The following is a 24329-nucleotide window of genomic DNA, read 5'->3' as shown; positions in this document are numbered from 1 at the left end:
AGTATTGTATAGTTTTTTTCGGTGCCATAAAAGTATCGAATTTTGGTACCCAGCCCTAGTCATGTAAACAGCATATTCCATTTGGATATTCCCGAATAAGGCCTTTTTCCGAATATAGCATTTTTCTATTAAGACGTGGGATATGCCGATATCATTCAGGTTTTGGAGGCATTTTTGGACATGTATACAGGGCATTCAAAATATGCGTCTCAATCTGGGTTTTTAACCGCAGTTTACAGCCTCTTGCTGGTTTACGGCTTACGGTCAGGGGAGAAACACAGCTACACTTTTTAAACATTATGAAAGACTTGGATATCAACAGGTTTTCGGATATGCCCAAACGTCGCCGTGGCAACCTTTTCAAGACGGTGGTTGAAGGACTGAAAGAGTGACGCTGTGTTCGCAACGTTGAACAAAAAAAAACTATTTTGCACGGCTGCATGTAAACTGAAATATTAAGAGGTATATTCACATTCATTAGCCATGTAAACAGCTCAGTCGGTACATTGTCTTTATCGGAATAAGGGCAAAAAAACGGAATATTATGTGCATGTAAACAAAGTCAACGTCCTGAGCCTTGACAGGATATCAGATATACCAACGTACCTTTCCTGTTGTAGTTTCAGAGCGAGCCTCTCTGCCGATCCTCCCGATCAGACTGAGCAGTTTCTGCCTCACGCGGTCACTCTCAACCTCCCAGCTCTAAACAACATGCAAACTGTATTATTAACACTAGAAACAGACTTAAAAACCACTTTTCATTGAGTCAATTTACTCCCAAAAGTCATAGAGACAGCACTGACCTTCTGTATGAGGACGAAGAGGTGGGTTAGTTGATCAAAGCTGAACTTCACAGCAGCAGCAGCGATGATTGTATGAATGTTTTCTATCACAGTTGATGACTGGCCCGCCTGAAGTGGCCACACAAGAATCAATAGGTCCATCAAAAGCAGGGACATTTGTCTTTTTCAACATTTGTCACAAATATGTAGTGATGCACCGAAATGAAAATTCTTGGCCGAAACCGAAAACCGAAAAAAGAGGAAACCAAGACCGAAAACCGAAACCGAAAGAAATTAAGCCAATTATTAGTACCATTGCATTTATGGCTATGACTGTGTACTAACTTTACTAAAATCAAGGCATTGCAATTGTATAAATTAATATTAAAGTTTAATTAAAAAAATATCTAGCAGAAATATGGCTACAATCTGATAGTCACATACAGTATACAGTAGCCTAAGAACAGAATAGCTTACCTATTGTTATTATTATTGTTATTATTATTATTATTATTATTATTATTATTATTATTAATTGAGGCACTTTCTTGCGGGATTTCACTGAACATATCAGACAACGAGGGTGCATGCCCCTCATCTGGTGCAGCGAGACAAGTCTTTTTTTCTGCGCTCTGATCTCCTGCGCTGGGCGCTGCTCCGTCTCCGTCTCCACGCAGGTTCTCCGCATCCATCGCGGCCTGGATCATTTCTCGTGCGCTCTGCTTTATTTCCGCATCCAAGTAATGGTCTTTATAACGCGGATCAAGTACAGTCGCGATGAAGTGCAGAGGATCCGAACAGATCTCAGTGAAACGTGTGCTGACAGACTCTAAGAGAGTACTTCTCATTGTTTTCAGTCCGTGGTCCGTCTCAACCTCTTTGCTTAGGAGACGCTTTGCAGGTGGAACGGATCGGATACTGACACACGTGCAGGTCGCGTTTTCTGTTTGCGTCATCACAACATTTTCGGCCGTATTGTTTCGGTGATAAAAGTATTTTGGCCGAAAACCAAAAATGCCCTTTTGGGCCATTTTCGGCCGAAAATTTTCGGTGGCCGAATATTCGGTGCATCCCTACAAATATGTGCTTACACATACGGTATCAGCAATGCTTCCGTGTACATAAAGTATGTATGTATGTATTAGGGCTTTGACTTTTGCCCAAAAATCATATTCGAAGTTCGTTTTTATATTAATATTAATATTCGAATATATTCGAATATTTATTAATAATATTTTTACCATTAAATGCCTTCAGTCTAAAAAAAAAAAATTAAGTCAGACCCTGGATTAAACACAAACAGTGTGCTTTCGACAGGAAGTTCGGAGCTTTCACCATAGCCTACGTAAGTGGTCTGATGTTTATACTCGTGTGCTGGTGTGTGCGTCGAGCCAGTGTGTGTGGGCGGTGTTGGCAACTTGGCGACTTTTTTTCACAAAAGCGACTAGCGACAAATCTGGCGACTTTCTGTATAAAAGACAGCGACTTTCTGTAAAATAAAAAAGAGTCGCCAGTATTGTCCAGCGAGCACACCATGTATTTCTCTCCTGTAGCCGCCGAAACAGTCCCCTCTCTCTTCTGTTGTGTGACTGAGGAGCAGCCCCCCCCCCCCTCTGTGCTCTCTCCTCATGTGCAGCAGCACTGAGCAGGCAGGTAGAAAGGGAGAAGGGACAGGGTGCGGCGCCGGTGTAGGTAGGAGAGACAACGAACCGCGACGGGAGAAAGACGCTGAGCTGGCGCCTGGCCCTGGGCCAGCCTGCCTTCTTTGAGAATTCGGGGAATGCACCGCTACCGAACACGCGCCGAGAGGCGTGCGTCGCCGGCGGCGTGTAGTTACATTTTGAAATGCGTGAAAAAGCCTCGGAATCTGAACTGAAAACAACGTTTACAAGCAAACTCATTTACAAAAAATAATGCCCATAACAGGTTTGAATATTAAGGGCTGGCTAATATTCGTTCGAATATCATTATTTTTTTAAATATTCGAATTATATTCGAATAACGAAGTTCGGAGTCAAAGCCCTAGTATGTATGTATGTATGTATGTATGTATGTATGTATGTATGTATGTAACAGTTTAGTTTAGCAAACAGAAAAAACTTCAACATGCTTAAAGTGCTCATATTATGCTCATTTTCAGGTTCAAAATTGTATTTAGAGGTTATATTAGAATATGTTTACATGGTTTAATTTTCAAAAAACACCATATTTTTGTTGTACTGCACATTGCTGCAGCTCCTCTTTTCACCCTGTGTGTTGAGCTCTCTGTTTTAGCTACAGAGTGAAGCATCACACTTCTGTTCCATCTTTGTTGGGAGTCGCACATGCGCAGTAGCTAGATAAGGACTACTAGCCAGTCAGAAGCAGAGTATGAGGGCGTGCCACTCTAGCAGCTAGGCGAGCGTTTTAACGTGCGTTACAAAGTGACACACTAGTAAAGGCTGGACTACAATAGAGCTGTTTGGAGCAGTTTGTGAACAGTGTTTTCTGTTGGAGATGGAAATTCCCTTTGGGGGGGACTTTGGGCTTTTTCACTTTGTATACCGATTACATGTACAAAAAAAGATATATAACACAATAAAGGAAAGGGAAAAAGCCAAAAAGCATAATATGAGCATGTTAATGAAAATCTGATAAATAACACAGACATGACTGCGCGATTACTCTTGTGATGTGTACACTGGTGCTGACCTGTATTTTCCAGATCTTGGAGAGTTCGTCCAGCGACAGTTTACTCCCCAGCAACTCAATGATTCCCTTAATCCTCTCACAATACTGAGCCTGGTCAATGTTACCTGGGAGATTTAAAAAAAAATATTGAATGACCACTTTGAGGATTTCTGTATTGTTTGTAAGTGGTTACATAGTTAATAGTTTGTTTAAGTGTGACACATTAAATTTTAGTCAGTGGCACAGGACGTGATTGATTTTCTTACCCTCCAGTGCTATTGATAGGACTGAGTTCTCTACCAGCCAGTCCAAAAGTTTATCTGTGTCAATGGCATTTTTCACCGTCTTCGACACTGTACTCTCCTCTATCAACTTTGTCACCTGATCAACAGAAACAAGATACACAACAACAGTGTGAGATGAGATCAAAAACGAATTGCAACACCCACAAATGTTGTCTAATTTAGGCCCAAGAGTTCAGAGCCTATAAGAGCTGACCTCTTTGAGGGAGTTCATCTTGGTAGAGAAGTGGGGGGTTTTGAGCATGCGCAGCAGTGTGTCCAGCCGCAGGTCATCCACCACAGTGACCAGCTCCCTCTGGAACCTCATACACAGCAGCTTGATGGCCGACAGCAGGTCTGGGATGCTCACCAGACGCTACGGTTAACAGACAAATGAGGAAAAAACTGAGTCATAACATCTTGGTTAAGTCACAATCACCAATAGGCCTGCGATATTTTTCTCTCCCTGCGATATATATTGTGATATGAAAAAAAGACACATTTTTACAAGATGACAAAAATAGCCCTATTTAGAAATACTAAAATCATTCTCAACTACTGGGGTGATTTTGTAGGGGAGTGCATCTACATAGAAAATAAAAATGAAAAAGGAAAATTTCTTATGTGAACCATATATCTTTGTTGAACTTTAATGCTTTACAAAAACTAAAGCAAGGAAGCACTGTGACTACTCTTCTGAAGTGATTTTGGAGAGGGAAATCAGGAAGAAATACACAATGACACAATTGTATTCATATAATACTATCAATCAAGGCTAAAGTCAATGACATTCATAATGCGTGCATGTTGCTTCCTCTAAATTTCAGGTTGTGGTTGACTAGCAGGGCCTGCTTTGGTTGTTAGATAAGCTGATCAACACTGATTGTGATTGGTGGTTTGCTGTGCATGTCACACACTTGCAAGAAACTGTGTATCCAAGAACACTTCAATCAGTGTAAAGGACGTTATATCAGACACAGACTGCTGTTGTAGATTAGTTTTACATTTCCAGCGTCGCGGCTCCGAACCGTAACGTTAGTTGGGACAGACGCCTTGTTTAAGCTAACTATATTAGCTTTAAGCCGGCTGGTAGCAGCTTTATGCAGTGAAAAATGGCCGGGAGATGTCGCGATTATGTTGCATTAATCAGGTGATTTAGGTCGTCTTTGCAGCGAACATAAAACAAACTACTGTAGCTTCACTACCCATGGAAAAGTATGTGCATCACGGTCAGTGGCAGCTGCCGCTTACCGTACTTTTCTACACACGGAGAGCCTCACTTCCCATAACAAACCCCGTCGGACTAACGTTACATCACATCACAACCTGTCTTAAAGGGGAAGGGTCGCCGGTAACAATCACGTCAAAGGAGAACGGTGAAAGTTTTCTATCAAGCAGCAAAAAAGTTTTAGCGTCAACATCGCAACGTCCTGCGATGTGACTATCGTGCATGCGTGCATCGTGATGTAGACGATGAAACAAAATATTGTGCAGCCCTAACCACCAAGTTCATAAAGACACAGTAAATCGTGTGCTACTAATCCTGTGCAGAGTAAATTGTTCAATTATCTCTTGTTATACTGTATACCACACATTGGGGCTACTATCCCCCGTCCATCATGTAAAACTGCATGAACCATAAGTTTATAGGTCCTAGTTTCTAGAGGAGCGATATATCGTAAGAGATGGTAAACTTTGTTTACATGTGTGTGAGTGTGGTTGTGCTCCAATTTGTGCACTTCTCCCGCTTTCTACAGATCATCTGTGCAATAGAGGACGGATACCCGACCCAAACCCGACGGGCCGGGCCCGGACAGATATTTAGATATGATGTTCGGGTCGGGCTCGGTCACATCGGCACATAAGGCATTGAACATTTTAAATTTGAAAAATCGTATTATGTAGGTAGCCAACGGGTCAGTTTCACTTGATGCAAAGGTTAGTTTTTGTGATTAATTTTAATATATATATATATATATATATATATATATATATGATTGGACCTCTTGTACGCGCGCCTGTGTTAACGTGCGCTTGTTGCCCCGTGTGCGCTGATGCGCTCATCTGTTGCCATTTCCAAATGCCTTCCTACAGTTGCTTAATAAAAGCGGGCTTTCCACACAAACAAACGTACATGTGTCATTAGTATGAGAACAAAAATTTGATTTTGACTGTGTCGGACGTGGGCCGGGCTCGGACAGAAAAATGCGGCCCGATCCGCACTCTACTGTGCAAGTGCCCAGACCAAACATCAGGAGTCACTATTGCAGCAACAATGACCCGATCCCTCACCGCAGGGTTCAAAATGTACTTTTTTGTCCACTAGTCAAATGGCTAATGAATGTTGAAATTTTACCAGCCACTCAATAGATTACCTTGGTTTGTTTGGCTGGTGAGTGAAGCAAATCTACCAGCCACTTGCATATTTTACTAGCATTTGGCTATTAGATGGTGTTAATTTTGAACCCTGCCTCACCGGCTTCCTTATCCAAAAAGGTACACACAAGCCGAACGTACCACACCCGGGAACCGAACAATCGTCAAGTGTTTGTGTCCCTGTGCCTTTAAATGACAAGAGGGTGACAAATATAAAAACACAAATGGCTAAACGCTACCTTGTCTTTGAGGTCCTTTTCCTCCAGGTTCTGCACATATGTGATCATCTTGTGGATGACTGGATCAAGCATGGGCTAGGAAAAAAACAATATGAAACGTTGTTGGCCACTGCAGCAGCAAAACAGTAAGAGGATACAACGAATAAAAATCGAATAAAAATCGGAATGGTGGACAAGGGTCATATTAACAAACAACTAATAGCACGGGAACAAGGTTAGAAAGAAAAACTAACAAGATGGGAATCACAATATAAGGAGAAATAGATAGAACGTAGGTACACACAGTAGCAGCAGTTGAACTAATTGGGAAAAAAGGATACAAATAACCAGATGAGGGTCAGTAAACATCCATCAGGTGTGTTTCTGTACATGTGTGCAGATGAGACGGCTCACCTGGACGAGGCTGGAGTTTAGGTATTCCGCACCAACTCCAAGAGGCTGGACCAGAGCTGACACACACTGTGTCGGCAGAGGGAAAGAGACAGAATAACTCAGACTTATTAATACCATCTGAGTGTGACTATATAACTATGATAAGAATTGTTCTTTCCATCTCTGTTTTTGTAGGAGCGTCAACAATAAATCGGCCTTACATAGTTGCGAGAGCGGGATGTATCCATGGGGGTCACTTTTGATGGCTTATCGAAAAAGACTTGCACAACAACAGCAATCTACGATTCCTACGATTAAGTGTTCAGGCCAGAGTTCACATTGTGTTTCAACTGCTACTGGGTTTTCACTGGTGCCGTGTGATGGTAAACAGATGTGTGGATGAGTTTCCAGCTGTTGTTTGTCATTCAGTGCTAAATCACAGGAGCTTAATGAATGGTTCCCGTGTTCCTGTCTTTGTCTCTTTTCTGGCTTTCTTCCATCTGTGCTTCTGGGCTCTCTCAGAGCAGCTCCCATCTCCCCCACCTCCCTCCTCTATTCACTCAGTGAATTCTCCCTTGACTTCCTGCTCAAAGCAGACAAATGAATGACTCAGCCCTGGGAGTCAGTAGAGGACCGCTCCTCTCCTTTCACTTTCATAGTCTCTCTCCCCCCTGTGCTTGGAGTAGGTTAGGTATCTGACATAGAGCCAGACAGATATATCGGCGGCCGATAATAGGCATTTTCCAAACTATCGGTATCGGCATTTATATTGGCCGATAAATGATTCAAAACATAAAATAAAAACGGACGAAACACCTTTCAACCATGTTCTGAGTGTTGGCATTTCAGATTTTGTCCACCAGAGGGCGCTCTACACTGTCCCTGTTGGCAGCAGTCTTATTTATTTTTTTGTTATTGTGTTTTTGTTCAAAGGACTTTAGGTTTCATATGTTAAGTTTGTATTTTTATACATTTTATTTTTCAGAACTTTAATATGTTTTGATGTTCCTCTGTTCTGTTGTGACAATAAAACAAAAACAACATTTTAGCGAGGACTCAAATAACTACAAATAACTAATGTTCTGTTTTGTTACACATTTCTGGATAAAAAAATAAAATAAATGATATAGATATATAGATATATATATCTATATATATATATATATATATATATATATATATATATATATATATATATATATATATATATATCTATCTATCTATCTATCTATCTATCTATACAGTGCCTTGCGAAGTATTTGGCCCCCTTGAACGTTTCAACTTTTGCCACATTTCAGGCCTCAAACATAAAGATATAAAACTGTAATTTTTTGTGAAGAATCAACAACAAGTGGGTCCCAATTATGAAGTGGAACGAAATTCATTGGCTATTTCAAACTTTTTATAACAAATAAAAACTGAAAAAGTGGGCGGCAAAATTATTCAGCCCCTTTACTTTCAGTGCAGCAAACTCTCTCCAGAAGTTCAGTGAGGATCTCTGAATGATCCAATGTTGACCTAAATGACTAATGATGATAAATAGAATCCAGCTGTGTGTAATCAAGTCTCCGTATAAATGCACCTGCTCTGTGATAGTCTCAGAGGTCCGTGTAAAGCGCGAGAGCATCATGAAGAACAAGGACCACACCAGGCAGGTCCGAGATACTGTTGTGGAGAAGTTTAAAGCCGGATTTGGATACAAAAGATTTCCCAAGCTTTAAACATCCCAAGGAGCACTGTGCAAGCGATAATATTGAAATGGAAGGAGTATCAGACCACTCCAAATCTACGAAGACCCGGCCGTCCCTCTAAACTTTCAGCTCATACAATGAGAAGACTGATCAGAGATGCAGCCAAGAGGCCCATGATCACTCTGGATGAACTGCAGAGATCTACAGCTGAGGTGGGAGACTCTGTCCATAGGACAACAATCAGTCGTATACTGCACAAATCTGGCCTTTATGGAAGAGTGGCAAGAAGAAAGCCATTTCTTAAAGATATCCATAAAAAGTGTCGTTTAAAGTTTGCCAAAAGCCACCTGGGAGACACACCAAACATGTGGAAGAAGGTGCTGTGGTCAGATGAAACCAAAATCGAACTTTTGGCAACAATGCAAAACGTTATGTTTGGCGTAAAAAGCAACACAGCTCATCACCCTGAACACACCATCCCCACTGTCAAACATGGTGGTGGCAGCATCATGGTTTGGGCCTGCTTTTCTTTAGCAGGGACAGGGAAGATGGTTAAAATTGATGGGAAGATGGATGGAGCCAAATACAGGACCATTCTGGAAGAAAACCTGATGGAGTCTGCAAAAGACCTGAGACTGGGACGGAGATTTGTCTTCCAACAAGACAATGATCCAAAACATAAAGCAAAATCTACAATGGAATGGTTCACAAATAAACATATCCAGGTGTTAGAATGGCCAAGTCAAAGTCCAGACCTGAATCCAATCGAGAATCTGTGGAAAGAACTGAAAACTGCTGTTCAAACGCTCTCCATCCAACCTCACTGAGCTCGAGCTGTTTTGCAAGGAGGAATGGGCAAAAATGTCAGTCTCTCGATGTGCAAAACTGATAGAGACATACCCCGCCGACTTACAGCTGTAACGGAGCAAAAGGTGGCGCTACAAAGTATTAACTTAAGGGGGCTGAATAATTTTGCCGCACCAATATTTCAGTTTTTATTTGTTTAAAAGGTTTGAAATATCCAATAAATTTCGTTCCACTTCATGATTGTGTCCCACTTGTTGTTGATTCTTCACAAAAAATTACAGTTTTATATCTTTATGTTTGAGGCCTGAAATGTGGCAAAAGGTCGAAAAGTTCAAGGGGCCGAATACTCGCAAGGCACTGTATATATATATATCTCTATCTATCTATCTATCTATCTATCTATCTATCTATCTATCTATCTATCTATATATATATATATATATATATATATATATATATCGGCTGATATATCGGATTAATTAATATTTGTATCGATATCGGCCTTAAAAATCCTTTATCGGTCGGGCTCTAATCTGACAGCGCTACTGAGCTTCCACTGCCACTGAAGCGTGGTCTGGACCCAGTCTCTTCTTTATTAATATGCTAATGGTTAGAGGGAGTGGTTGGTTGTGTGGTTGTGTGTGTGTGTGTGTGTGTGTGTGTGTGTGTTTGTGTGCACTGAATCAATGGCAATGCACTGCAGTGGTTCCGGCCAGGTTCCCAGAAGGAAGCATCAGTACAAGGATGCCTCAGAACACACAACACAACCGAGCATTTCAACCATCACACAGCGGGAGGATGAGAGAGTGTGTTTGTAGTGAATAATAGCGAGAAGGGGAAAGAGAGAGACATTCAGTACCCTGCAGCTGAGACCAGTGGGGGGAAACATGGTGACCTTTCGCCTGCATAGGTGGCCTCAAAGTCTGTCTACAGTGCATCTCTCCATCCATCACCAGGGTAGGAACTATCTCATTACTCTTTAGATACGTCCATTTGTAAGGATGGCAAAAAAAAAAAAGATTAAAGTAAGGACGGTTACTCTTACAGCAATCTCGATTTCATCTGCGTTGAGCTTAGTCTGGATGGCAGTGAATCCTCCCAACTCTCCAAACTTGACGCCGAAAAAGAGGAGGAAAGGAGACATGTGAGGCAAAACTGATACTATGAATTATTATACTCAATGTATAGTGAGACAATATCTGGGTGACTGCTCATTACTCACTCGATTCACCAAATCAACCAGCCAACCATGAGGCTCCTGAAAGAGAAAATTATGTTTTTAGTGGATTTATTCTGTGATGACACTGCAAATCTCACACACACACACACACACACACACACACACACACACACACACACACACACACACACACACACACACACACACACACACACACACACACACAACACACACACACACACACACACACACACACACACACACACACACACACACACACAAAATTTGGATGAGCTAATGCACACATACTGAAAGGAAAACACAAGCACGTACGCAAGCGCACACATTTTCTGACAGCTGTTGCGTGTCAGTCACACATGTTTTGCTGAGCCCCAGTGGCTTAGTTACACAGGGCGGCTGCATGGCAGCTCTGCCACCACGGGTGTGTGAACGGGTGAAGGAATGAGAGGCAAACTGTAAAGCGATTTGCATGGTAAGGTAGAAAGGCGCTATATTAAAAGGGGATCCATTTACAACACTGGAGAAGGGGAACTCGTCTGTCTGCCCCCTTAACACGACTATGAGCAGTAAACAAAGGCTAATAAGGAAGTTTGTATATTAACGCTAGCACAGCTTTACATACTTGCAAGGGCATCTGGATACATTGACACACATAATCCAATAAGACATAAGAGTACAGGAAGAGTCCAGACACACTTACTTTCTGATAGGTGTTGCTAGGAGAGACCGCAAACATGTTGGCCTCTTCTCCGAAAACCTCAGCCCAGTTCCTCTGACAGGCCTTCATCCGGTTCTTAAAATGGTACTCGTTATCAGGGTTGAAGGCCTGGACACAACAACAAAGATACAGTACATAAATACATATTCTTTTAATATTTTTTTTCACATGCCTGATTTCCAAGGGACAGCCAAAATAGGACTTCTAAAAAAAAAAAAAATAAATAAAAAAAAAAAAAATCATAATTACAATTGTTTTGGTAAATATTGAAATCACAATTATTTAACACAGAAAAGAAGGAAAGCTGTTTAAACTAATGAATTTAAAAAGCAGTGATAAAGTTAAACAAATCAATAGAGAAAACAAATACTTTTCTTGTTTGAACTTTTTTTTTCATATTCAGAACACGCAAAACGCAATGTGCAAAATAATTGTTTTTCTCAATTGCATTGTTTTTGTGATCGTTAGGAGCCCAAATTGCAATTGTGATAAATATGCTAAATATAAAATAAGCATTTCTTGTTAAAAGTGGGCCAATACCTTTGACAAATTGACAGATGGGCATTGAATCTTCACACTACAGGCCACAGTTGCAGATTCAATTTTAAACATAAGTTCACTAAAACATCAGTATTGGTAATTTGCTGATTCAGAGCATGAGGAGTATTGAAGAGCTTTATTGTCACCGATCATAATGTAATGTCAGATAGTACCAATGAACTAAGAATCTACATTTAAAACAAATGACTTAATTCATCATTTGCCACAAAATATCAATTGCTTTAAATTAAAATATTTTAGTTATTTAAAATAATAATAAAGGTTGGTATTAAAAGACTTATTAGTAAATAGAGAGAGACACAGAGGGCCCTATTTTAACGATTAAGCGCACGGCGTAAAGCGCCTGGCGCAGGTGTTTAGGGCGTGTCCAAATCCACTTTTGCTAGTTTGACGGCGGAAAAAAGGGTCCGTGTGCCGGGCGCATGGTTCAAAAGGGTTGTACTTAGTGTCTTCATTAATTCAGAGGTGTTTCTTGGGCGTAACATGCAATCAACCAATCAGAGATCATCTCCCATTCCCTTTAAAAGCCAGGCCCGTTTGGACCTCGGCTCATTGCTATTATGATGGCGGATTTGCACCTTAATATTTTTATTTATAATCTTTTGCATGTTTGTGTGCTGCTGCGCTTCCCTGTGTGTGTGTGTAACAAGCATAGTGTGCGCACTGTGCACGAGCCTAGGAGCATTTTACTAATGCGCTGTTAAAATAACAATGAAATGCTGCATTATTGACTTTAGACCAGGTTTTTGTTGGTCAATGGTGCGATCACTTCCCGCTGCCTCAAGATAGCAATACGCCCAGAATGCATCTGAACACACCTCCCTGTAAGACCAGCACGCCCGTGGGCGCATAGATGGGTGCAGGTGCATTTGCTATTTAAACAACACGGGCGTTGGACGGAAAATTGACAACTGCGTCGGTCTTAAACTAGTAAAGACACTTGCGTCGGGCTTTGCACTGCGCCGCGCCGGGTGCAAGATAGGACCCAGAGAGTGGGAGAGAACACACCATAGTCAGGACTCCCATCAGGTTTACAGGTACGGGGTCCTGCTTCACCCTCTCTGCTACCAGCTCCACCAGCAACATGAGCATGTTGTAGATTCCCTCGTGAATCTCGGTGCCCCATTTGTGTACGGCACTGCTGGTCAGCAACTGGTGATGGCGAACGAGACAGACATAAAAGGAGAAAAAGTCAGGAAAATGTATGTATGTAAATGAATCAAGTATTACACAATCACATGGATCTCTGGTCTCTCACCTTTTTAAAGGCCTCCGGCATGCACCGATCTATGAACCGCTTGCAGTTCTCATCAGCGTCAGCAAGACCTGACAGAGAGGGGAGATGTTGGATTCACACATTTATCTCACATCCATACATGGGGAGAAAATAACGTACCTGTGACGAAGGAGATACAGATTGAGCCACGTAACACAAGTGTCCAAAATAACATGAAAAACTAAACATACCGCCCACACAATAACGCAGACGGAGAGCATTTTGCTTAATGCATGCAGACCTTTAAGAACAATTTTCATCCCACACAATTGTGGTCTTACCGTGCCGGGCGAGGCAGGTGGACGCGATGAGACACTTGCCCAGGGACTCCTCTCTCTTGTAAGGTATGGACCAGTGGTCGGTAAAGACTCGACTCTCCAGCTCGTACAGATTGGTGGTGGGGAACTCCATGCTGCCCCCGGAGCAGTTCCCGTTCTCATCATTGCTCCGCTGCAAACACACATGCATGACATAATTAGGACCTAGCGCAATGGCTGACTTTATTATCACACAGCTAGTCCCTGCGTCGGCCCTTGTTCTAGGACACTGCAGCTGTCCTCTGCATGAGGTTAATCTAAACGGCCTCTGGCAGTGATAAAAGTCAGACAGGATGATGCTGGATTCTTCTCCTCCCTCTGGGAGAAGGGAAGAGCGATAGCAGTCGTTTGGAAAGTGTGCCCTCTCCCCAAAAAAAATGTGCCTTCCGTCTCTGCATCTTTTTTTCCTACCAAGTCTATTTCCTACCAAGAAGTGTTAAAAAAACAAATCCAGACAGGTGCTCGTTTGCGATAAACTCAAAAGGGTTGCGATGTGTAAGAAAGGGTGTGAGTGCACCCTGCCACATGACATGACACAGTCTTGTTAGCAGTACCCACAATGACATATCGTCCGCGGTCATACCTGAACAGGTTGTGAAAGGCAAGTTAAAATTCAACTCCCTCAAAGTCACCTCTCATACCTTCTGCATGGATGGTTCAAAATGCTGAGTTCAGGCTCAGCCTACTGTTGCTACGAAAAAACGAAATGGCCAGTAGCAGTGAAGTCTACGAGTCCATGTGGTGAAGGCAGACAAAGGACTATTGAATTATTTACATCATAAAGTTGTTTACATATTCATGAAGTCATCTGACTATTCATAATAAATTGCGGAACTCCCTCCTCTGAAAGAGTGCTGCTCAGTGGAACATTTCAGAACACATGTGCAACACTAATGCGCGTCACATTTGAAATCATCACCATAATTTATGTTGGCACTGTAATTGTGTGAAGCATTTAAGTATAGTATCTATGGAGGCCTGACCTGCTGTCTTGTATCATAATCTAAAACTATGAATGAGCCCTGGGATTCAGCTCTCACTACATTATGAATGACCAAAACGGTTCCAACTCATTTGTTAATTTTGCCTGTGGGCACCGTGCAGTACAAATATTAATACGGCAAAGTATAGCTAGGTCAAGTCTGGCCATTTTGAATACATTGCCACATGTTAGCATACATAATAGTCAATGTGTTCAGTATAAAGTGATGGACTGGACATAAAGAAGTAGGGAGTACAGGAGAAAGGGAAGGGGAGGAGAAAGCAACAGAGAAGCATCATATTTCATCCCTTCCCTTTCTAGGATGATTAGAAATGACAGATAGATGGACGAGAGGAAGGAAAGCGAGCGAGAGACTAACCCAACACCGGTCTTAGAAAACACTAGGTTCAAAGAGTAACGATTTTATTACTGGCAGAGTTTTTCCAAATCAAGACCCACTCATAATTTCACTCGAGTATAAAAACTGGTGCCTTTGATTTAAATAAGAATGACAGCATAGAGAAAGAAGAAACTTACTGTGTTCGTATACAATATACAGAACCTCTCACAAATAATCATCACACAGGACAGGAGAACAAATGTGCATACATACATACAAAACCTAAAGCTCTTAGGGGAAAGGTTCAGGTCGATGAGGTAACTTGGCGCCACTCTGTTACTATGCACCCTGTAACCCTCCTGGGAGCCCCTGCAAAAACTGCAATGTGTGTTGTGTTTGTTAGAGACTGCAGGGCTATATTTAGGAGCATAACACCGGGCCAAAGACCTATGACATGCTTCTTAAGCAGGTCCGGCTCTAGACTTTTGGGGGCCCTAAGCAGGATTTGGTTTGGGTTTGGTTTTCAAATATAAAATACTATTTATTATTATCATCATCATCTTGTGGGACATTCAAGCGCTCTTGGGTGCCTTCTGGTAGCCACAAGGCCCTAAACAGCCGCTTAGTTTGCTTTTGCATTGGGCTGGCTCTGCTTGTAAGCACAAATACAGCAAACAGAGGAAGCAAAGTAAGGAAATAATGCACTTTCATCCTTGTAGCTTATTCCATATACTGCATGTTTCTGAACTTATGACATGGGAGAGTGACACTTGTTAATTTCTCCATCTCACAAAAAAACTAATTCTGTAATGTTTCAATAATATACATGTGTTTGTACACATGGCTTTGTAGCCATTACAATAAAACATGAATCATTCATTAGACAAGCTGGTTAAGATGGAAGGAATTAAGTTCAAATTAAGACTTCTTACCTATGACATACATGTGGACATACAGGTAAAAATAATTTTGGCAGCCCTTAGGGAGATGTAATGAACTGAGAGAGTGAGTCACTTTGGGATGAGTTAGTTTGTAACATCATTATTGGCAATTTGGCATATTTAAATATTAATAGGCATATTATCTACAGTACCCTGCAAGTGTGTGCTATGTTCTGCATACTGTGAATGCCAACTGTTGTTTATACTACACTTACTATAACAGCCTGCATCAAAGTGTGACAGCAGTGGGAGAGAGGTGAAAGAAAAACCAGGCATTATTGGGGCCAGAATCGTTTATTTGTACCTATTCTGCTTACCCATAATCACAGCAACTTAAACAGCCATCAATTGGATACAACAAGTGTTTGTAAAGTCGGAATCAATAATCTTACAGTTCAAATGATTTGTGGCTTTTTAAAAGGAAGTGTTGATCTCTTTTGACAGCCCCTGCAGGGTTTCAGGAGATCTACTGTAAAAGATCTACAGGCTTGAGGTCTAGTTGCCAAAGGCAAACATCCATGAGTTGCTCAAGGTGCCAGTCAAAGCAATCCTGACATGTCTTGTGTAGACAGGTATTTATGAGTAGTCAATGCAGTTTGCTGTTACAACATCACATAAACACAGCAAACTAGGACGAAATTAAACGACCTGTAGGTAAATCACTGACAACTGTTAAAGAACCAGTGACTGGCCTTAAAGCATCAAATGCAACGGTCCTCACACAGACTCTTTACAAGTAACTATCTCTCAGTGACACAATAAATTGACATTTTGACAGCAGAATGTGGACAGAAGAATGATCAAAATGGCCACGAATGCCAAAGACGTTGCGAAACCGCTATTAAGTGCGGTTCGAGTGGACTGCACAGTTGACGCTGTCAGCCAACCTGAAAGCTAACGCTGGCTAACCTTTGCAAAGCAGATATAAAGCAGACTGAAATGATCCAACAACTGTCCCCAATCTAACTGATAGGGTTGATTACCCACTACTGCTGCTAATGCTAGTGGAAATATGTGATTGCAACTCTCCAGAGGGATGCCTCTGTGCTGCTAACATTACACCTAGTCCAGTTACTGGCGCGTTCAACTCTCAACCAACGTTAGCTAGCCGGCTACTAGCTAGCTTGGTTAGCTTGTAAGTTTGGAATAGAGAATTATGTTACGTTCATCATTTAAGTAGCTAACTAGCTTGATTTAAGCACACAATTCTCCAGTCACTATGAGCCAGTGACATGTCCTGTCCCGTAGCACTGGAGAGTAATGCACCCCCTGCTCTGACAGCTCACGTTGGGCTAGGTGCACATAGCATTGAAGCCGCTAAGTTTAGCTAGTTAAATGGGCGAGCCCACTGTTTCCCACTAAGTTGCAATTAGCCATGTTCTCCTGACTCGTTCTTTTAATTAATGCTTGGTATAACGCTAGTTTATCTTACCTCGCTATCCACTACATCGTGGTATGCGGGCGGGGGATCAAAACCTCCCGTCCCAGTCCTCCCGCTGTTTTCCCCGTCTCCAGTCGAGCCCACGCCGGGGGCAGGCCCACTCTCCATCGGCTCATATCCATAGCCGAGTCCGGGGCTTTCGTTTGTCAGGAGCGCCACTGCCTCGTTGATATCATTCTTTGCCAGCCGAAGCGCTTTCCGTATCACGTCGGGGTCTGGGAAACCCATGCATAGGAGCGTCGTTATGTGCTGCTCCTCTTCGGTCTCCATTTTTGGGATGTCTCTGTCTCTCAGACTAATAGTAACGGGGTGTTCGGCACAGCCCTGTAGCTGTGCACGCCGCCATGTTTACAGTCCACTGCTGCTAGCCTGTCACGATCTGGCTTCCCCCACAACAGCGCCGACACAGGTGTTATGCCGAGTTCTGCCAGCCAAGAACTGCATGCTTCTCGCGGGAGCGCGCACAGCAAAAACTTTGTAATGATTTATAAGATGAAATACTGTTTGTTTTACTGTCGGGGGTATCAGTGAACTATGAGAGCCTATTTTCGCCAGGAAAAAAAAAGAATTAAAAGTTTTGCCTAATAAAAAATGAAAAATATAGAGATCCTATCAGACTGTGAGAGGACTTACTACTACTATCATACCATCTCAATTTATGAATACATTTTTTTTTTTATAATTTCTAAACTTTTCATCAGTTTTTTCCCTGTAAGAAATTGGCTTCTGTAATAACAATAAACCTTATAAAATGCATCCGAAAAAATGCATCTCCTGTTATTTCAGCGAAGTTATTAAATCTGTTCACACTGTCAAGTAAAAGTTGCCCAAAATGTATGCTGGTAAAACCATTTGTGTCCGTCCAAAGAGAAACGTAAGAGATTAATGTGTGAAATATTGCAATGAAATTGGTTATGGTATCTAATTTAGAATTACACTTTACAAACAAAAACAATTCACTTTTGGTTAATTAAATTGTAAAAAGTTAATATAGCTATTATTATATATGCTTTACTTATTGTTATTGGGGAACAAAACGTATGCTTTAGCATGGGAAGAAGGGCGACCTCTTAAAGCTATAAAATAGTTTTGTGCCTGTTTTTAAAATGGTGATAGAATACTAGGTTTCATTACATTTTTAGGTGGCACACTCATTTTCTCACCTTTAAATTGCAGAGAGAACTGTCCTCAAATTAAAGCAATCACAAAATGGAAACAGTAAATGTTAAAGCAGAAAGCATAATGGAATAATTAAATAATAAGTTAATTTTAAAATTGGAGTAGCAAATTCACTCACAAATTCAGTAATCTTTGTATTTATTTGTTTTGAATTACGACATTAATTGTAAAAGTCTATAATTATTCCAGTGACACACTGCAGCCTCCATACCACATACTTACTTGCTTAGTTACTTACTTACAGATGACCCTTTTCTTTGGACAAGTGTACTTTTTCTTGCTTTCTTGTTTTTACAAGAATATATATTTATTTATGTATATAAATACTAATTTAAAGGCGCCAGTTTGGTTATACCAGTAACTTTGTTACCAGTAAAATATGTAAAAAATAAAAATAAAATAAAAATTAGGCCTAGTATTAACATTACTGACTGTAATTTACCACGGATGCCTCACATTCCAACCTCAAGCAACATCAGGGCGTGGCAATGCGCGCGAGTAATGGGCAATGGTAATGGGTAGGGGATGCCGGTGGCGGCAGACGGACGTCACGTGAACACTGAGCTCAATTGCCATCATGTGACAAGGGAAAGTCAAAACAGGAACAAAATGGCTGCAACGGGCGACGACGCCGCAGCCATGGACAGCATCTCCAGGGCACCAGCGGCTCATTTAGCGGCTCTGAACGCGGCTGCGAGCTCCAGCAGTCGCACAGTAGGCCCGGAGAATGTGGCGGAAAGCCCGGTGGTTGTTCCCAAAAAGCCCAGTACAAACAGTGAGTGGTGTTTACCTGCAGCTTCCTTAGCTTGCCAAAGCTAACGAAGCACAGAATAAAAGTGTGGGTTACATTGTATACATTAGTGTAAATGTTCTTGCTTTCGTATTTTTACTTATATTTGGCTTATTGGTTTTCCATTGTGGAAATTGGAATTGTTATATATATATATATATATATATATATATAGATATAGAGAGAGAGAGATATAGTATTGAAATGCTGTGTTCTGTGTATTTATTCTGCTCCCCATGCTTGTGTTCAGGTGATGGTGGTGTGGAGACGGCAGAGGAGGCTTTGGAGCCTGCAGAGCCCGATATCAATGAGCTGTGCACTGATATGTTTGAAAAGATGGCCATCTTCCTGCAGGGAGAACTAACTGGTCCGTTAACACATTCCACACTTCTTCAGTTTCCCTTCTTTCCTCTACATGCACAAAAACTACATGCAGATGCACTCCTTTCATTTCTCACTACCTCTCTAGCCCTCTTGTTTCCTTCTTTCTCGTACATATTCTCCCTGTGTCCTTATCTGTTCAGGAACTTGTGAGGATTACCGTCTGTTGGAGAACATGAACAAGCTTACCAGTCTGAAGTACATGGAAATGAAGGACATCAGCATCAACATCAGCCGTAACCTGCAGGACCTCAACAACAAATGTAAATTGAGATTCATCATTTGCTCAAAAACTAAGAAAAATTGTCATTATATTCTTGTGTATTTCTAGTTAAAATATGTATGTATGTATGTATGTGTGTGTGTGTGTCTAATACTACAGCATGACAATCTGGTTGGTATGTATGTTTGCTTTAGATGCTAGCTTACAGCCCTACTTGGACCAGATAAATCAGATTGAGGAGCAAGTGTCTTCACTTGAACAAGCTGCTTACAAACTGGACGCATACTCCAAGAAACTGGGTAAGACTTTAATGAAGGGAAGTGTGCATGTATAAAATGTTCAGTCCAAGAATATATTGAGTGAGACTGATTCTATTCAAATGAATTAAAATTCATCACTACATTTTATAATTTAATACCTGCAATTTTAGTAATAGTCTCGCATTGCCAGACCTTCCTTCACAGCACTGCAGAGGAGGGTCTGGCTAGTCCACACAGCATTCAGGGATGGGAGAAAAACGTGCTCTGGTTTATTGGCATTTCTTTAAACCAATCACAATTGTCCTGGGCGGCGCTAAAAGCCGAACGGAGCAGCGGTGCCGCTGCAAAAAAGTAGCCTTGGGAAGGAACTTGTTTTGGTGGAACATATCTAACGTTCAAAAGTAGTTTTAGTCGTTTAACAGAAAATTCAGATTGGACAAATAGTCTTGCTAGCTGTCTGGATTTACCCTGCAGAGATCTGCGGAGCAGTTAAAGGAACATGCCGACTTATTGGGACTTTAGCTCATTCACCGTATCCCCCAGAGTTAGATAAGTCCATACATACCCTTCTCATATCTGTGCGTGTTGTAACTCTGACGGCCCCAGCGCTAGCCTAGCTTAGCACAGATCCTGCAGGTAACCAGTTCCAACTAGCCTACTGCTCCCAATAAGTGACAAAATAACACCAACATGTTCCTGTTTGAATATTGTGATTTGTATAGTCACAGCGTGTACAAATAACAAGGTCACTATGCTTTTACTATCTAGTAATTGTTGACTGTATTACTCCAACTCTGAGCAAACTCTCTGCTCCTCACCACAGGGCTTCAGGTGCTGCGAGCAAATCACTCCGCCAAAGTAGCAGTGATTCGCCTTCTGAGAATATAGTTCCCAGTATGTATACGGTTAGAATATGGCTGTGTCTCATGTGACCTTGTTATTTGTACACGCTGTGACTATACAAATCATAACATGTAAATAGGAAAATGTTGGTGTTATTTTTTCACTTATTGGGAGCAGTAGGCTGCAGGCTAGATGGAGCCGGTTACCTCCAGGATCTGTGCTAAGCTAGGCTAGCGCTGGGGGCGTCAGACAGAGAGTGAAAAGAGTGATCCGGTGGAATTTCCGGCGGCAGCGGAGCAATCCCGGACAATATGCCTACTTTACTTTACTATGTTTGGTTAAAGGTCCCATGACATGGTGCTCTTTGGATGCTTTTATATAGACCTTAGTGGTCCCCTAATACTGTATCTGAAGTCTCTTTTATATAGACCTTAGTGGTCCCCTAATACTGTATCTGAAGTCTCTTTCCCGAAATTCAGCTTTGGTGCAGAACTACAGCCACTAGAGCCAGTCCTACAATGAGCTTTCCCTAGGATGTGCCATTTCTGTGTCTGAAGCTATTGATGAGGAGAGTGGGAGTGGCAAGGTGGAGGGTGGGGGTGTGGCCTTGACCAACTGCCACTTTTCTCGTTTGAAAGCCATGATGTCTCTCTCTCTCTCATGGGTTGGCCAAATTCTCTGGGTGGGCAAAGCAGAGAAAGGGGAGGTAACCTCGCTCGTTATGACCTCATAACAAGCAGATTCCAAAACTGCTCATCTGAGCTTTCATTTTCTCAAAGGCAGAGCAGGATACCCAGGGCTCGGTTTACACCTATCACCATTTCTAGCCACTGGGGGACCATAGACAGGCTGGGGGAACTCATATTAATGTTAAAAAACCTCAAAGTGAAATTTCCATGCCATGGGACCTTTTTAATGTTTTGTCTTTTTTTTCTTTTTCTTTTTTGTCAATGAGAGCAACTCCCCACATGACAATGGGAACATAATGGACCTTTTTCACAGCAGAAATTTTGACTTGTCATAGTAGGAAAAGCACAGCTGAAATGTATAACCTTAACGATGGCTCAATTCCATCAAGTGTCCCAGTAAGCTAGTTCAGTGAGTCAGCATGCACAATACCAGGGCCTCTCCTAAGACCCTGTTTACACGTACATGGTTATTTTTACAAACAGACATTTCCCTTCGTTTGTACCCTTCGTTTACACGCAAACGGAGAATTCGCCTCTATAACTGAGTCTTTCTAAAAACTCCGGCCAGAGTGGAGATTTTTGAAATCTTCGTTTGCACGTTTACATGTAAACTGAGACAAACTGAGGTTTAGGCAGCCGAGAGAGAGAAAAAGAGGAAGTGATTCGTTGCTGTTGTTGCCATTTTCGGGATTCTGATTGGCTAACGTGGGCTTGAGCTTCTCGTTACACCGCCACCTACAGGTTTGGCGTGCTCTTGACTGCATTGACGGCATATATACATGGGTACATGTAAACAAACACTTTTCTGAAAACTGACAGCTGTGCATAATGTTATTTTTGAAGACTGCGGTTGAAATGTCCGTTTATAAAAATAGCCGGCCACGTGTAAACGTAGCAAAAGTGGAATGTGGCCATCATTAATGATTTTGAACACTCCTGTGCTTTTCCTACTATGACATGTCAACATGTCTGCCATGAAAAAGGTCTATAGCCTCTCTCTATTTGCTGTCTATTTTGTCTGTTATGTGTAGCACAGACCAATAATAGTACAGCTCTCGGCTCAAATTGCAAAGAATTATGAAGTTCACCAGCAGGTGGCGCTGTGACACCACAGACAATTCCTTACCTACAAATTTTGACATTACAGCTTACAAAGACAGCCAAATATCACCAGAGCTTGTTGCACTTGGACTTGAACAGTCATTAGCTAAAGAGTGATCACCTTCTTGTCTTTTCTTATCTTTACAGAGGCCAGATTCAAAAAACTTGAGAAACGATGAGGGTGGGAGAAAAAAAGAGACTCAAAAATGATGGTGCCTTCTCACCTTCTGTAACCCTGCGTCACCGCCTTCTCTCCCTGCTAGTGGAGCCGAGAGCTGCGGGGAGGATGTGAACTAAGACTGAAACAACAAACAGTCCGAGCCACTTTGACCCATAGAAAGGACCCGGGAGGAAGCAGCTGAAGGCACAAGAATTAGTACTGCAGTGCTTGGCTTAGATTTAACTCCAGTATTCCTGATTTTGGCAGCAATTGTGCAGCCAAGATGAACGAGCGTGTGTGTACCCACATTCTTTTGCAGATACACTTTATGTTGAAAAATATCAGCCTAAATTACTATCCCATCTTGATTGAGTGGTGGAATCAGAATATACAAATTTACTACTAGACACAAAGAAACATAACAGATTGGTATTGAGACTTGTGACTGGATATAACAATACTTTTGTCATATGTAGATATTCACATAATGAAGCATGCTCATATATGTGTTTTTAATCCAGCCAGTTCCAGCCTTCTTAGTCTGAGCATTTCAGGCACCCAACCTCTTGACGGATACGATTCCGACTTAGTAGCCTGCCATGTACATTGGGATTCTTTTGTTTTTACACATTTAGTTTTCTGGGCAGTGTAAATGGTAGAACAAACTGGTTAACTTGTATGGAGTGTGCTATAAAAAAATGGTTACGGTGTAGAGAGCAGCTGGTAATCACACACTCTGTAGAGCAAGTTAAAAGTTTGCAGTGTAAAATGAAAAATTTGATATGGGTGAATTATATTGTGTAATGAAAGATATTTGATATGGGTGAATTATTGTATTATGTCTATGTGGAAATGTTTCCACTAAAAACTGGAGTTTCTAAAACAAATAAACCATGATGTGCATATTATTGAATGGCTGTTTCATTAAAACTAACCTTCTACTGACAGCAGATGGCAGACCTGCACCATGATTGGGACTTGCATTAATGCAATGTATCAAATATTGTGAAACTCTGGAAAACCGATCCACCGCTGAACGGAGATTTGACTTACAGCATTTTCAGAAAAAGGGAAGACTCTGGAAAGTAGGGCTGAACCATTTTTTGAAAATAATCTAATTGCGATTTCTTTTTCCCAAATATTGCAATTGCAATTTAATATGCAATTAATTTTTAAGCTTTTTGTCTTCTGTATTATTCAACAAAAACAATAAATCATTGTATAGTATGAACAACACACAATTAGATAGATTAAACAAACTGTTCTTTCCTGGAGGCCAGGCCTGGATGTGATGATGAAATTAGGTGATGCATGAATTTATATGAATGACATCTTTTATTTAACTATTTCAATCACAGTAGCATATTGAGCACTGACCAAGCCTGGTGTAAACATGCATATGAAAGTCAGAAACAAATCACACAAACTAAAGTGCAGATTGCAGAAATATAAACCACATTTACCACACTTAGCAGCCTTTGCGATTAGGAAATCGTGTTTTAACATATAGCAATATTATTGCTAGGGATGTCCCGATCAGGTTTTTTTGCCCTCGAGTCCGAGTCATTTGATTTTACTCGATTTTACCGATACCGAGTACCGATCCGATACTTCTATAAAAAGAATAAAGAAGAGCGAAAAAAACATCTTTTTTATTTAATTCACCTCCAGACCGCAGACATACTCGCGCTTTCCGCTTCAAGCTGCT

General features: G+C 41.4%; 2 protein-coding genes across 6 annotated transcripts in view; one reads left to right on the top strand and one right to left on the bottom strand.

The window, feature by feature from the left end:
- usp24 (ubiquitin specific peptidase 24) overlaps positions 1-17401 on the bottom strand; it is a 51142-nt gene extending 33741 nt beyond the window's left edge. For all 5 annotated transcript variants that reach the window (XM_039810889.1, XM_039810892.1, XM_039810890.1 and 2 more), the window contains exons 1-14: positions 16987-17401; positions 13256-13424; positions 12957-13024; positions 12707-12850; positions 11120-11245; positions 10441-10476; positions 10264-10329; positions 6742-6807; positions 6349-6423; positions 3951-4109; positions 3719-3833; positions 3474-3577; positions 804-911; positions 607-702 (exon numbers count right to left, since the gene is read on the bottom strand). In XM_039810889.1, the coding sequence (XP_039666823.1) occupies positions 607-702; positions 804-911; positions 3474-3577; positions 3719-3833; positions 3951-4109; positions 6349-6423; positions 6742-6807; positions 10264-10329; positions 10441-10476; positions 11120-11245; positions 12707-12850; positions 12957-13024; positions 13256-13424; positions 16987-17265 (1611 nt within the window). In that variant the 5' untranslated portion in view covers positions 17266-17401. The remainder of the gene's footprint in view (positions 1-606; positions 703-803; positions 912-3473; positions 3578-3718; positions 3834-3950; positions 4110-6348; positions 6424-6741; positions 6808-10263; positions 10330-10440; positions 10477-11119; positions 11246-12706; positions 12851-12956; positions 13025-13255; positions 13425-16986) is intronic.
- A 1349-nt stretch (positions 17402-18750) lies between these two features.
- On the top strand, positions 18751-23529 carry bloc1s2 (biogenesis of lysosomal organelles complex-1, subunit 2). Its single transcript, XM_039812448.1, has 5 exons — positions 18751-18949; positions 19215-19331; positions 19489-19608; positions 19763-19867; positions 22609-23529. Exons 1-5 carry the CDS (start codon positions 18784-18786, stop codon positions 22638-22640), a joined length of 540 nt encoding a protein of 179 aa, XP_039668382.1. The 5' UTR covers positions 18751-18783; the 3' UTR covers positions 22641-23529.
- The last annotated feature ends 800 nt before the right edge of the window (positions 23530-24329 follow it).

Source organism: Perca fluviatilis, chromosome 9 (genome assembly GCF_010015445.1).
Source record: "Perca fluviatilis chromosome 9, GENO_Pfluv_1.0, whole genome shotgun sequence".
NCBI lineage: Eukaryota > Metazoa > Chordata > Actinopteri > Perciformes > Percidae > Perca > Perca fluviatilis.
This window is presented reverse-complemented; position numbering and strand designations above follow the sequence as displayed.